At 43.3% G+C, this 12,711-nt stretch overlaps 2 protein-coding genes across 2 annotated transcripts; one reads left to right on the forward strand and one right to left on the reverse strand.

Moving 5' to 3' along the window:
- Positions 1 to 263: 263 nt before the first annotated feature.
- txlnbb (taxilin beta b) lies at positions 264 to 5,647 on the reverse strand. Its single transcript, XM_012822444.3, has 10 exons — positions 5,521 to 5,647; positions 4,121 to 4,364; positions 3,588 to 3,679; positions 3,057 to 3,227; positions 2,548 to 2,742; positions 2,156 to 2,275; positions 1,988 to 2,062; positions 1,778 to 1,870; positions 1,536 to 1,631; positions 264 to 1,178 (listed from the first exon to the last, which is right to left on the reverse strand). Exons 2-10 carry the CDS (start codon positions 4,347 to 4,349, stop codon positions 393 to 395), a joined length of 1,857 nt encoding a protein of 618 aa, XP_012677898.2. The 5' UTR covers positions 4,350 to 4,364; positions 5,521 to 5,647; the 3' UTR covers positions 264 to 392.
- A 43-nt stretch (positions 5,648 to 5,690) lies between these two features.
- On the forward strand, positions 5,691 to 10,189 carry LOC105895699 (gap junction epsilon-1 protein). Its single transcript, XM_031580896.2, has 2 exons — positions 5,691 to 8,727; positions 8,893 to 10,189. The coding sequence occupies exons 1-2, from the start codon at positions 8,383 to 8,385 to the stop codon at positions 9,286 to 9,288; spliced, it is 741 nt and encodes a 246-aa protein (XP_031436756.1). The 5' UTR covers positions 5,691 to 8,382; the 3' UTR covers positions 9,289 to 10,189.
- The last annotated feature ends 2,522 nt before the right edge of the window (positions 10,190 to 12,711 follow it).

Genomic DNA, 12,711 nt, shown 5'->3' on the forward strand with positions numbered 1-12,711 from the left:
TTGACAAAATAGCCAGTTGTATTAAAAAACAGTATTTTATGTGTTGAAAATGGCTCAACACACCATCTACTGTTTAAAATCATCCTAGGCCGATGCTGAGGCATGTCAACCAGAGTGAACCGTTCGACCTATCTACATCATGACATACATAGAGTAAATGAGAGACCCCCCCCCCCCCCTTTGGTCACCCCATATTTTAAAATAATGCAGTGGGTGGAGCTGGGTGTGAACTTACACTTTAAATAGAACACAGGATGCATTCGTCCAACCACAATTATTCAGTTGAGCTTTATTGCTGGCTTTATATTGTTGCAAAGAAAGGCAGTAGCAATGTAAAATGGTTATTTTTTGATGAAGTACAGTCATAAAAACAAAAGCCATTAAGAGGATATTTAGTCAACACTCTCCATCTCCCTATCCCTCTCTTCCTGCTGCTCAGGTATCAGGGTCTCTGCTTGGCAGCCATTGACCTGCACTGAATCCACACTCTGTTCCTCCACTGGGGTCGGTAAGGGCTCGTTCTCCAGCTCTGGGCTCTGGTTCTGTGTCTGCTCATGGCTGGTACTGGCATCTGCAGGCGGCTCCTGTTGGCCCGCGGTGCCCTCCTTATGGCTGGTACTGGCATCTCCAGGCTCCTGTTGGCCCGCTGTGCCCTCCTCATGCTCGTGCTCATCTTCAGAGTCACTCTGCCCGGCGGCTAGCAGAATGTCATGAGGTACGATGTGAGAGACGGTGAAGCTCGTTGCAACCTCCTTCAGCCGAGCCTGCCGGGCCTTCAGACTGGACAGCTCTTTGGTCAGCGGGCATTCAGGGGTGGCTTCAGCTTTCGGCGGCTCAGCTGGTTTTGTGTCAGGTGCTGCTGGAGTGGGCATCTCCATAACCTTGGCCTTTTCCTCTGTTGTCTCTGCAGGTTTCTTCTCCTCTGAGGCATCGGGCTTTTCCTCTGTAGGAGCTGCAGGTGTCTCTGCTGTAGGAGCTGCAGGTGTCTCTGCTGTAGGAGCTGCAGGTGTCTCTGCTGTAGGAGCTGCAGGTGTCTGTCCCTCGGGGGCTCCGACCTTGTCTCCCACGTGGAGCTTTTGGGCGAGGCTCCTCCTCTCCTCCTGCAGAGCCCGACAGAGCTGCTCCAGCTTCTGGTTCTTCGTCGTTAAGAGCTCAGATTCTTTTTCCCGTACCACTTTCTGAGACACAAATGAAAAAAGCAGAGTGTTTTAAAACTGAAAACTCATTGAGAATCCCCCCCCCCCCCCCCCCTAGTGTGGATCTTAACTTTTAAGGTAACACCCCCAGCATCTGAAAAGCATGGTATATCTTTGATTATCTTTAAATCTTAGAGGATTATTTGCACAATTGGTTGTTTCAGTTGTCCCAGAATAGTTATGCTTTGGGTAGACGGACTATTCATACAGCCCCAGTAGTGCTCTATTAAATAGAAATCCAGCCGAGATGAAACCATCACACACTCATTTCAGATTAAATGAGGTGACTTTTCAACGTGTCCAACTGCAAATGACATTGATTAAAGCAGATTCACTGACCTCTGACACCATGTCCACCAGGGCCTTGTTGCAGCCATCAAAGCGATTCTTCCATCCATTTGCCTCCTTCTCCAGCTTCTTCATCTTTTTAGACATCTAGAAAGTAAAAAAATAAAATGATTATTTTATCATTTACTTAGAAGGCCAGCTGAAGTAACTATGTTTCCTATATTGTTGCAGGAAGTAGAGGTTAGTGATGATCCAGATGAGCTCATGTGCAGTGATGACTGAATCAGACTTACCCTTTCCATGTCCTGCTTGAAGCCAGCATACACACCCGTGCTTTTGGACACAGTGCCCTGGAACTCATCAAACTTCTCAGAGTACCGAACAAGCTACACGGGGCAAAAGGTGAAAACAGAGGAAGAAAGACAGGCAGGCCATCAATCTGATCATATCACTTCAAACGGTTCATCAAAACTTCAAAGTTGTTGATGTTATTGACAGCATACCTGAGCTTTCATGTCATTTTCAGCTTCTCTCAGAAGTTTTACTGTCAGTTTGGCCTCTGCAGTCTGCTTCAGGAGCTATGGACAGCAGACAAAAAACATGCTTAATTTTGTCGTTCACTGGACATTTGAATTTACGATAAATCATGTATTTTTATTTGTCCTACTCACATGTTCTTTCTCTATTTTGTGCCTCTCTTCAGCCTCCTTCAGCATCAGGTTGGCCTGGGTGAGTTTAGTTTCCACAAGCTTCTGCTGCAGGTCTCGGTGTTTGAATACCTTCTCTAAGTTCTGTGCAGGAAACATGTCATTGGCAGATTTCCAGAGATGTTGTTAATATAGCAAATTAACCATTTTTACACTGAAATAACTGTGTATTTTAATCTGGGTAATACAGCCTATGGCCTAAATATTAATAATAAGTACAGTTAAATTGGAATCTATGCCTCCAATCATCCATCTCCTAAAGTCCTAAAAGTATGCCATATATAACCGTATATAAATGTATAACCAGGCAACTGTGTGTTTGTTCTGCTATTGTGTCTGTTTGGATGGCTCCCTACCGCCTCCCGCTGGTCGTACTGTGCGATGAGCCCCTTGAGTTTCTCTGCCAGGTCGGTGTTCTCTTTGCACAGTTTGGTGTTGCGCGTGCTGTGCTCCTCAATCTGGGCCTGGATGTCAGAGAGGGTGCTCTGGAAGTGGCTGGTGATATCTTTCCGTTTCATGTCGTCCTCTCTGCACCTTTGCAATGTTTCCTCCTGCAAGTAGGTGACAACCAAAGGTGAGGAGAAAAAAACACAGAGATTTTCCCAATGAGTAGACCCTATTCTACCTCTGCTGTAACCTATAGTACAATGAACAGTGAATGCTGCAAAACTAATCTGTTTGAATTTGCTTAAACTCCAGGAAGCACCCATCGTATTATACATTTTATTGTTTCACATACTCTCAAAAGGTTTTGTGGTTATCAACTAGTCCAACTGATACGCCTAAGAATCTCAGGCCTTGAAAATAATATAGTCTTCATCTTTCATGTGTGGCACATGTGATCATTATCTGTGGTGTGACCCACCTTGAGGGTCTTGTTGTGTCTCTGCAGCTCCCGGCACAGTCCCTCCAGCTTGCTGCGGGCGAGGACGGCCCTGCTGTGCTCGCTCTGGAGCTGGTCCTTCTCTTTCATCACCTGCAGCAGTTTCTTCTGCAGCACCTTCAGCTGCTTCTGGTCACCACGGTGCTCTTCCAGCTAGATGGTGTCATACAGGCAGGTAGACACATTAAAGACACATTGAGTTGGCAATGGTGTTGGAATTTAGCTTAGTAAAACATAGACAAGTAGACAGAAAAACACACTGGTCTTTGTCCTTGAATATGTATTAATGATACATGTTCACAAGTTCATGACACATTGCAGGTTTTTAAGATTTGAACTTATTCTATGTAGGGGATGTGAAATACTGTATACTGCTCCACCCAAAGCATATAGATGCACACAAACACTATCCCTTCAGCATTAACAAAACAAAGATATGTTATACAGATTTCTCCACCAGAATACTGTAGGGGGAAAAATGTCCCATATACTCATCAGCATGAAAGCCCTCACCAGCTCAGCATGCTTCCTGATCACAGCGTCCAGCTTCTGCTCAGGGCTGCCCAGCTTGTTCAGGCTCTGCATCAGCAGCATGGCCTCCTTACCTGGAGGAGGAGAGCTGACATGGTCACATCACAGAGATGGTTGTGTATACAAATTTGGATTAGGATTTGCCCTATATTTAACCAGTGAAAGAAGCCTATGCATATTACACACTTAAAGTAGAGCATGGAATAAGTGTCCCAGTATCACAACATGCTGGGATATATTTTGGGCAACATTGAGGCTGTGGGGCTTACAAAAGCCAAAACAAAGGACACAATAAACATTAATGTGCAAGATGTCCAATTTCCCATTGTTGTTGTTCAGAAAGCTGTCCATGTCAATAGCAGGCTTAGAAGAACATTAATTTGAGCAGTTTAAGGGACCTCAGATGTTTCCTGACTTGAGAGATGTATTGAAAACCATAATACTGACATGCTCCCAATATTATTTTATCAATAATATATTTTTTTTTTTCTGACAATTGTTTGTGAATGTCTCACCAAGGTTTTTGAGCAGCTTCTTCTCCAACTTCTGATCTTTGGCGCTCCCACTCTCCTTCTGTGGGGAGGACTCCACACCTTTCCCACTGCCTGCATCCTCCTCAGCATCCATGGGCTCCACCACCTGGTAGGTGCTGATGATCTCCTCCAGCTGCTGGCCTAGCTCATCGGTCAGGTCCACCGGAGGTTCAGCCACAGGCCCCTTTGCACCTTTACCACGTTTCTCCATTCTGAGGTGAGGTCACTGAGAGGAGATGGGGAGGTGGGTCACCTGCACGAGTGCTAGAGAGACTCTAGTCTCTAGAAACTGTAGTTTTGGTCAGAGGTGACTGTTTAAGCATGCTGTTTTTATGGTCACTGTGCTTGGATCTTCAAATTAAGCATTTCAGTTGAAGTAAAGGCAAACACTACTGAAAGGTCTGATGATATGAGCAAAGGTGGTGATGAAATGGTGAAAATCATTCTGCTATTGCAACATTCTGCTGTTGCATTACTTCCAAGTAGTAACAAGTGACTTTAAATACAACTTAAATTCACCAGTCAACTGAAAAGGTGAAATGGCCTGAGCTGTTTAGCAGGCCACTGTGTTAGCTTGCCTTTGTTATGGGATTGCAAGAAAGAGATTGTAGTAAGCATAAAATGTTTTTTGGTGATTTTGGGCAGAATTGTCTCATTTCAAATCTGATCTTGAGCTTGTTTACTGTTTACTCCATGTGTCTGTGCCTTGCCATGCAGCCATATGATTTGACAGTGTTTATCTGGTTAAATTTAGCCGGTCTGTTCAGCCATCTCACTGCTCTCACAAGCACGGCACATGGCACCTGTTCTAGGCCCCAGCTGTCTATTCTGGGACCTCCTTAATATGGTCAAGTTATCTATTTGTTACCAGAGCTTTCTTTCTAGTTTCCTATCAGGGCCTATTTTATTCATGACATGAAACAGTATACACAATGCAGAAACACCACTCTTTTTCAAGTATTAGTTGAAGATGATAACAGTCAACAGACAAATAGCACTTAGTCTAACTAAAATCCTATTGCAGCATTACTGGATCAAGGACATGGGGCAACATGAGGCTTCAGTAGGCATACATACATGAACAGAGCAGCCATTTCTATTTCAAATGATTATGTCAACATTAGTCTGGTCATGAACTTTTCCTGAATGTCTTGGGGAATAAGAGAATGCTTTCCCTGATATGGTGTAGTTTCACGTACTTCACTCAGAAGCAACATGTGACATCCATTCCTGAAACTATCTACCTAAACTGCTCAAGTAATACAAGAGAGGTACTCTAAATCTAACAAACAAACAGACAGCATGCATGAGATCTATACTGTGTACGTTGCAAAAAGACTTCAGTTTAAAGAGACTAATGGGAATGTTAAAGTGCTACTTACCAACACCGGCGGTGAGGAGAAGAGGAGTGGAAAGGAGTGAGAGGGGGCTGCCAGGGAGCACGCACACACATGCACGCACACGCACACAGACACACACACACACACACACACACACACACACACACACACACAGACTCAGACCCCCACAAACACATGCTCAGACCCACACCCACACACACACACACACACACACACACACACACACACACACACACACACACACACTCAGACCCACAGCAGCTGTGATAGTCAGACCTCAAAATAAACCCATGTGCTGCAACTAGAACTACCTCCAAAAGATAAAGTGTGTAGCGAGTGCTAGGGAGATAGTAGTGTTACCCAGTAATGGAAAGATATCCATACATTGGAGATGTGTTGTTTACCCCCTCTTACTGTAACACTGAAAAAGTAACAGTAGCTTAGACAAAACTCTGAAACTAAAACCTGAAAAAAAAAGTTTTCTGTAAACACTTTCACAGTTTCCTTTTAAAAATAGTATATTTGTATGCTTATTCTAGGAACAATCTTTGTGTTGTGATAGATAAACAGATTTAGTTTCAGAGTAATTGTGAACACTGTAGAAACAAAGTGAATGACAAGCCCTACCTACCACTCTCTGATTGACATTTCTGAAGGTGTAGGGCCCACAGAGTGCTCAGGGGGTTCAGTCTGTTCACATCATGCCTAAACCCTTGAAGTTATTTTCTGGTTTAGCACTGCGAGACAGAAGTCCTGTCCTGTCACACACTACAGTTATTTGTGTCACTACTGTAAATAAAAAAGCTTATTTTGTGTCATGAGCTTGTTATGTTTCTCTAGTGGCAGCTGATGGGATTTTCCTTATAACTCCCAGTAACTGTCTTCCTTATGTCCTCTGAGGTGATGGGAAGGTGATTGAACAGTTCACTCACTGGGGTTTACATGTGAAGAGGAACGTACAAATACAAACAGAATTTATTTTTTTCTGGAAAAGTTTGTTGTTTGAAGGCCAGGTAACATGTTTTGTGAATCTTTTTGATACAGATTAATCTATTCTGAAACCACGTCCAGGAAAACAGCAGGGTATGCTTTGAAACTGTGAAGTAAGAATGGTTTAGTCTGTCAGTTCTAGTGTAAGAAATTTGTACATGGAACCTATTTCCTGATTATGGCATATATTTCCCACATTTGTAGATGACCGTACAAAAGAGTGCCCACAAGTAATGGAATTGTGTGAGAGAATTCCTCAAATGAAGTTGGTTGCTTTTTACTTGAGCCCTTGGTCTTAAATCTAACAGAACCATATCATAAACATGTTATGTCAGATGCCACAAACCGCATCTGGGGACTTTTAAGAATAATGTACCTATTGTGAGATAACAAATTTGCACTGTAAGCATTCTATTTGCTCTGTCATCCTGGAAATCCCAGTACCAATCAAGTGAGCTATATCAGACATGGCCGTTTAAAAAAAAAAAAACAAGTGCTCGTAGTGCTAAAGGTCTTGTGAGGTGTCGGTTTGTTGAATCCATCTGTCAATTTAAAGCAGTTCTCCTCTTTTCCCTGGGCTACTGAGCATACAGGTCACCCAGCTGAAAAGCCTGGAGCTTTTCTGTTGACTCGCTGCTCTTCTGTTGCAGAGAGGGCATTGTAACAGGCCAGTGGCTCTGCTCTCTCTCTGTCTGCTCGCTCGGCTATTCAGATCCTCCACTCAGTAGCCGTTTTCAGCGTCAGACCTCCGATCATGTCGACCTGACCTGCTTTGTCTGTGGCGCTCGTGCTGTGTGCTGCGCTGCGCTGCGCTTGCCTTGGAGGGAGGGGGGGGAGGAGAGGTGGAACGTGTACCCTGGATGGGGCCTGTCTCCAGCTCCCTCACTGATGGATCAGGGCTGGCATGAAGGAAGACCCTGCACTCCAGCCAAATGGGGAGGACTAACAACTCACCGCCTGGACTCCGCTTGGTGCAGTGGCTTTTTTCTTTCTTTGGGGGCTTTACCTGCCTAGTAGGGTTATAATCGCCATTGATTTACTGACAGAAGAGTCATGTACATTCTGTCTGAGTAATACTGAGAACTTAGACTGGGTTTACTTAAACTTACTTTTCTTGGCTTTCAGAGGGTTTTATGTGGATGTTTTGGAGTCTATACACCAACGGGACCTTTAATAAATCTAAAATTAGTTTGTTCAATAGATCAAATAGGTTTTATATTCACAGTTTTAGTCATAGTTTCACTCGGTTTCAGTTTTTCATACTGTATTTAAGGTAAAATAAATATATTTGTTTTGGAGGGCTTTAGCTAAAGTGGTCTCCCCCTCACCTGTTTTGTTGTGTGGTGTGAGGGCGGTGTCTTTTTTTTGCTGACGGAGGTCAGGGGGGATTATGAAGGGAGCACATGTCAATTGCTTTTGTGTGGCCCTTTTTGTTGCGTGTGGGTACCTCGTGAGTACACTGGTGCAGGTCTGGGGGAATGAAAAGGAAACATGCATTCACAGGGGCTTTGCACTGCTGCAAAGGTCATTCGGAGCAACAGAGTGTTACAGCTAGAGTCTGACAGATGCCAGCAGTTCGGCAATGAAGGCCAAGCATCAGAGATTAGCTGAACTTATAGAAAAGGGACTAAACCATGTCTTTAAACTACATCAAGAACTTTTATGAAGGATGTGTGAGTACGCATAGGGTTGAATTTGAGAACTTTATGTTTTCTTTATCAGTTAAGACCAGAAACAAGAGAGATGCTCTGTATTACTTGACAATTCCCAGTTTTACCCATTTGGATTGCAGTTATTGTTTAATTTTTTTAATAGCATAAATGGCAAACCACGGGATTGTGTTTTTTTCAGTATTAAGAAAGGGGGTTGTTTTTTATTTAAAATGGATGAACTATGACAATTTGCTATAATATAAGGTTTTCTCTACATATCTTCCTCTCTGTGTGTTATCTGTCTTTATGTCTGTCTGGCTGTCTGTTTGTCTGTCTGTGTACGTCTGGCTGTGTGTCTATCTACCTTTGTATTTATATATCTGTCCTGTTCTTTGTGATCCAGCTGCGGCCTCCCACTGTGATTGGCCAGTTCCACACTTTGTTCTTTGGCTCTGTGCGCATGTTCTTCTTGGGGGTTCTGGGATTTGCAGTTTACGGAAATGAAGCCCTTCACTTTAGCTGTGATCCAGACAGCAGGGAACTCAACCTCTTCTGTTATAACCAGTTTCGACCGATAACTCCGCAGGTACAGAAAATATGATATACTTGATTTAATTCTCTTTTTTTTCAAATTCAAAATCTGTGGTTATTTTTATTTTTTTACAATGTTTGTGCTGTTTTTCCCCACTTTAAACGCTACTAGTGATGAATGTATGAATCACTTAAACACCCTTCTTTCCCTGCCTCAAAGGTTTTCTGGGCCTTGCAACTGGTGACTGTTCTCGTACCTGGGGCTGTTTTCCACCTCTATGCTGCTTGCAAGAACATTGACCAGGAGGACATCTTAGAGCGGCCCATCTACACTGTCTTCTACATCATATCTGTGCTCCTGCGGATCATTCTAGAAGTGGTGGCCTTCTGGCTTCAAAGCCACCTGTTTGGCTTCCAAGTGCACCCCCTGTACATGTGTGACGCCAGCGCGCTGGAGAAGGCCTACAACTTCACCAAGTGCATGGTGCCTGAGCACTTTGAGAAGACCATCTTCCTCAGCGCTATGTACATTTTCACCATCATCACCGTTGTGTTGTGTGTCGCTGAGATCTTTGAAATACTTTGCAGGAGACTTGGCTATTTAAGCAGTCCATGACCCTTCGCTTTAACCAACATCCAAACAAACACACACAAACGCACACACCTACACACACACACGCACACACCCAAACCCCCAAACATCCAAACATTCACCCATTTACATACATACGAACACACACACACACACACACACACACACACACACCTACTCTCTCTCTCACACACATGCATACTCAACAACACACAAAAGCGGGGGAGTATACGTACCTCAAGAAAACGAATGTCTATTCATAACTGTTTTGTGGTGTACATGATAATAGGATTATACTTGATTACAGAATATACGTGTGGTTGGCTACTGGGGCACTGGACTTTTGCTTTCCTACATGTGAAATGATCATCTGAAGATGTTTCATATGTGGTATTTGTAAATAATTGTCAAACATCCATCCAACTTGAGTGACATTATTCTCTACTAAAGGCCAGGATTTATGAAATGCTTTGTTGCATCCAAAAGGTTTTAGTGGCAAGTGCATGATGTGAGATCATCAACACCACTTGTGAGATCATTATCAAATACTACAGGGTACTACAAACTTTTGTATGTGCTCAAGTAATCCATAATTTTGGCCGTAAGTGTATAATCTCAGGTAGAATGTGACATACTGTGAAGTGACTGGATTTGTACTGGATTTATTTTATCCCATTCAAATTTGATACACAGGACTAACCACCATTTTATCTCTATTTCTCATGATTTCTCTTTGAGTAGTATCTTACTAAAATCATTATTTAGAGGCCTTTTTTCCTCTGTGTCACTGTACTGTCTGGTGTAGTGTTACTGTTTAACTGTTGCCTGTGACTATGGCTTTGTGTCAATTACATTTTTTGAGGCTATTTCATTTGAGGGTGTCTACACATTGAGGTATCTGCATTTATTAAACCGGTGTATCACATTTTCTGATGGACTGACTATCATTCTTTGTCGCAGCTTTAAGTATTTGGAGTACAACATTTGTAAACACAAAGTTTATGTTCTTACTGTCATTTAAGCAAGATATACACTGACTGTGGTTTACTTTCCACCAAGAGGGCTTGATGAAGGAAGAAAAACACAGAAAAATGCAGAAACACTGACAGGTATTAACAAAGACATGTAGGTTGCAGAGGTCTTCGAAACCCCACCAACTGCTCACAGATTTGGTTATTGCTCCAAATGAACTGAAAAGCAACTTCTTTCAGTTCACAAAACTGTAGAGCTATTGCAAAGAGATTTCAGAATCTTGTAATTGCAATATTGTGGAGTTTCACATTTAATATAGCACCATGGTCAATATGCATACATTTTTGCTAGAAACATAAAATTGAAAGTAATTAAAAAAGTAATATATATTTAGAATAGGACACTACAGTTTGTTGCAGGGGGGAAAACACTCTCACTCTCTGGTGACACCTACTGGTAAAATGTGGCAACATTTATAGACACAGAAACAGGAACAGTGTGTTCTGCCAGGCTGAGTGGAAGAAGAAGCTCATATCTCTTAATATCCTATGGCAAGATCAGGTAATATAATAATAAAAAAGCTATATATAACTATAGCTAGTTAGTAGTAGAAACACATCACCTTCTCCATTTGCACTGCACAGCTCTTAGATGAGACGACACTACAGCAAGTGTTAGCTGGGTACTACCGTATACCTATATGCGTAGACAGCTAATGAGCTAGCATGGGGGTTGTCATAGAGGAATTTCCCTTATTGTTATGAGGGCCAAAGGTGAATGATTTGGACTGCTCACTTTCACACTTATTTACTATGCTTTAAGTCGTGGCAAACAATTCAATTCAATTCAATTCATATAGCATATAGCGCCATAACAATACAATTGTCTCTAGGCGCTTTACAGAGCCCAGAGCCTGGACCCTCTTAGTGCAAGCACAATGGCAGAGGAAAAACTCCCTGTTAGTCAGGAATGAACCTTAAGCAGAACCACGGCACATAAGGGGGGACCCATCTGCTTGAGGTAGGCCGGGTGGAGATAGGATGGGGGGAGGGTTGTGTGGCAGAAGGGGAGGGGAAACAACAAGTGTTGTACACAGCATGCATTTGATAGATGTACATAATATATATACAGACATCAGGTGGTATATACATGATACATACAAAAACAGCTTAGTGTTTCACAAGTTGTTTTCTTTGAACTTACTTCATAAGTTTGGTTTTGGAATTTGAACATCTGTGTCCACAGTCCCAGTGCAGACTATTTTATCTACCACTAGAGTTTACATGCATTATTGCCGACACAGTTTATTTACCGCCGGATGCAAATGCTAAAGTAGCTGTGTAAGACCTCAGTGTTAGCAAGCTGCAGGCCTTTCATCCAGACCAAGCTTTTATTGTTGCTGGGGACTTCAATCTTTGCAAACTACGGACTGTGCTTCCAAGATTTGACCAAAATGTCTCATGCGCCACCCTTGGTTCACGTCTACACAAATGTGGCTGACGCGCAACAAAGCCTAGTCCCTCCCCCACCTGGAACAGTTTGACCATCTTTCTTTGCTCCTGCTTCCCAAGTACTGTGTGAAACCCAAAATGAAGACCATCAAGATCTGACTGGAGGGTGCTGACTGCTCTCCAGCACCAATGCCAGCACACAGGCTGGAGTGTGTTTGCTTCCCAAGCCACCACGGACTCTCAGGTCAACATTGACAATTACAACATTGACAATTGGAACACAGAAGAGATGATAACTGCTGCAGGCGGACCAGAGTCATGCCCATGCTAACTATTTGTATATTTGATGACCCATTGTGCAGGCAATAAATAAACAGCTTCATCTATCCTGAGAGTGTCCCAGTCCCTCCATTACAGCCCAAACACAAGTGGGTGGACAGAGTGACAACACAAAAAACAAATAATTCCCCAATCAGAAAATCTGATTGAACAGAGGTCCACCTCCTACTCAAAGGCAGGAATTCAGTCTTCAGGTCTGGAGATACGGAAACTTACAGCTCAGCTAGGGCCAACCCGAAGAGGGGACTCTCCCAGGCTAAGCACACATACAAACAGATGATCGAGGAGTACAGACCACCCAGTACTGTGCCTCATCTACCTCTGCCTCCCTCCCTGATGAGTGACTCAACTACTTCTTCACTCACTTTAATCAGGCAATCAATGGGGTCATCCTAAAAGTGGATCGCTCACCTGGTGAACTGCCTCACTCACTCTCCACCTGTTCGCACCCTCCTGAACTGGATGAATGTATGGAAGGCAGCTGGCCGGGCTGGAATACCTGGCTGCGTGCTCAGAGCATGTGCAGAGCAGTTGGCCCGGGTCTCCATTGACATTTACAATCTGTCCTTGGACCAAGCAGTTGTCCCCACAAGCTTTAGGACCGCCACCATCGCGCTAGTGCCAAAGAACTTCAAAGCTATGGCCCTGAATGACTTCCACCCGGTTGCATTCACCCCCATCATTG

Source organism: Clupea harengus, chromosome 14 (assembly GCF_900700415.2).
Source record: "Clupea harengus chromosome 14, Ch_v2.0.2, whole genome shotgun sequence".
In the NCBI taxonomy this organism is placed as follows: Eukaryota; Metazoa; Chordata; class Actinopteri; order Clupeiformes; family Clupeidae; genus Clupea; species Clupea harengus.

Coding starts and splice junctions, on each gene's coding strand:
- txlnbb (XM_012822444.3), bottom strand. CDS start 4,349: ATGGAGAAACGTGGTAAAGGTGCAAAGGGGCCTGTGGCTGAACCTCCG. Junction 3,680..4,120: donor GAAGCTGCTCAAAAACCTTG/GTGAGACATTCA, acceptor CTCCTCCTCCAG/GTAAGGAGGCCATGCTGCTG. Junction 1,871..1,987: donor AAAATGACATGAAAGCTCAG/GTATGCTGTCAA, acceptor TGCCCCGTGTAG/CTTGTTCGGTACTCTGAGAA.
- LOC105895699 (XM_031580896.2), top strand. CDS start 8,383: ATGACAATTTGCTATAATATAAGGTTTTCTCTACATATCTTCCTCTCT. Junction 8,728..8,892: donor TTCGACCGATAACTCCGCAG/GTACAGAAAATA, acceptor CCTGCCTCAAAG/GTTTTCTGGGCCTTGCAACT.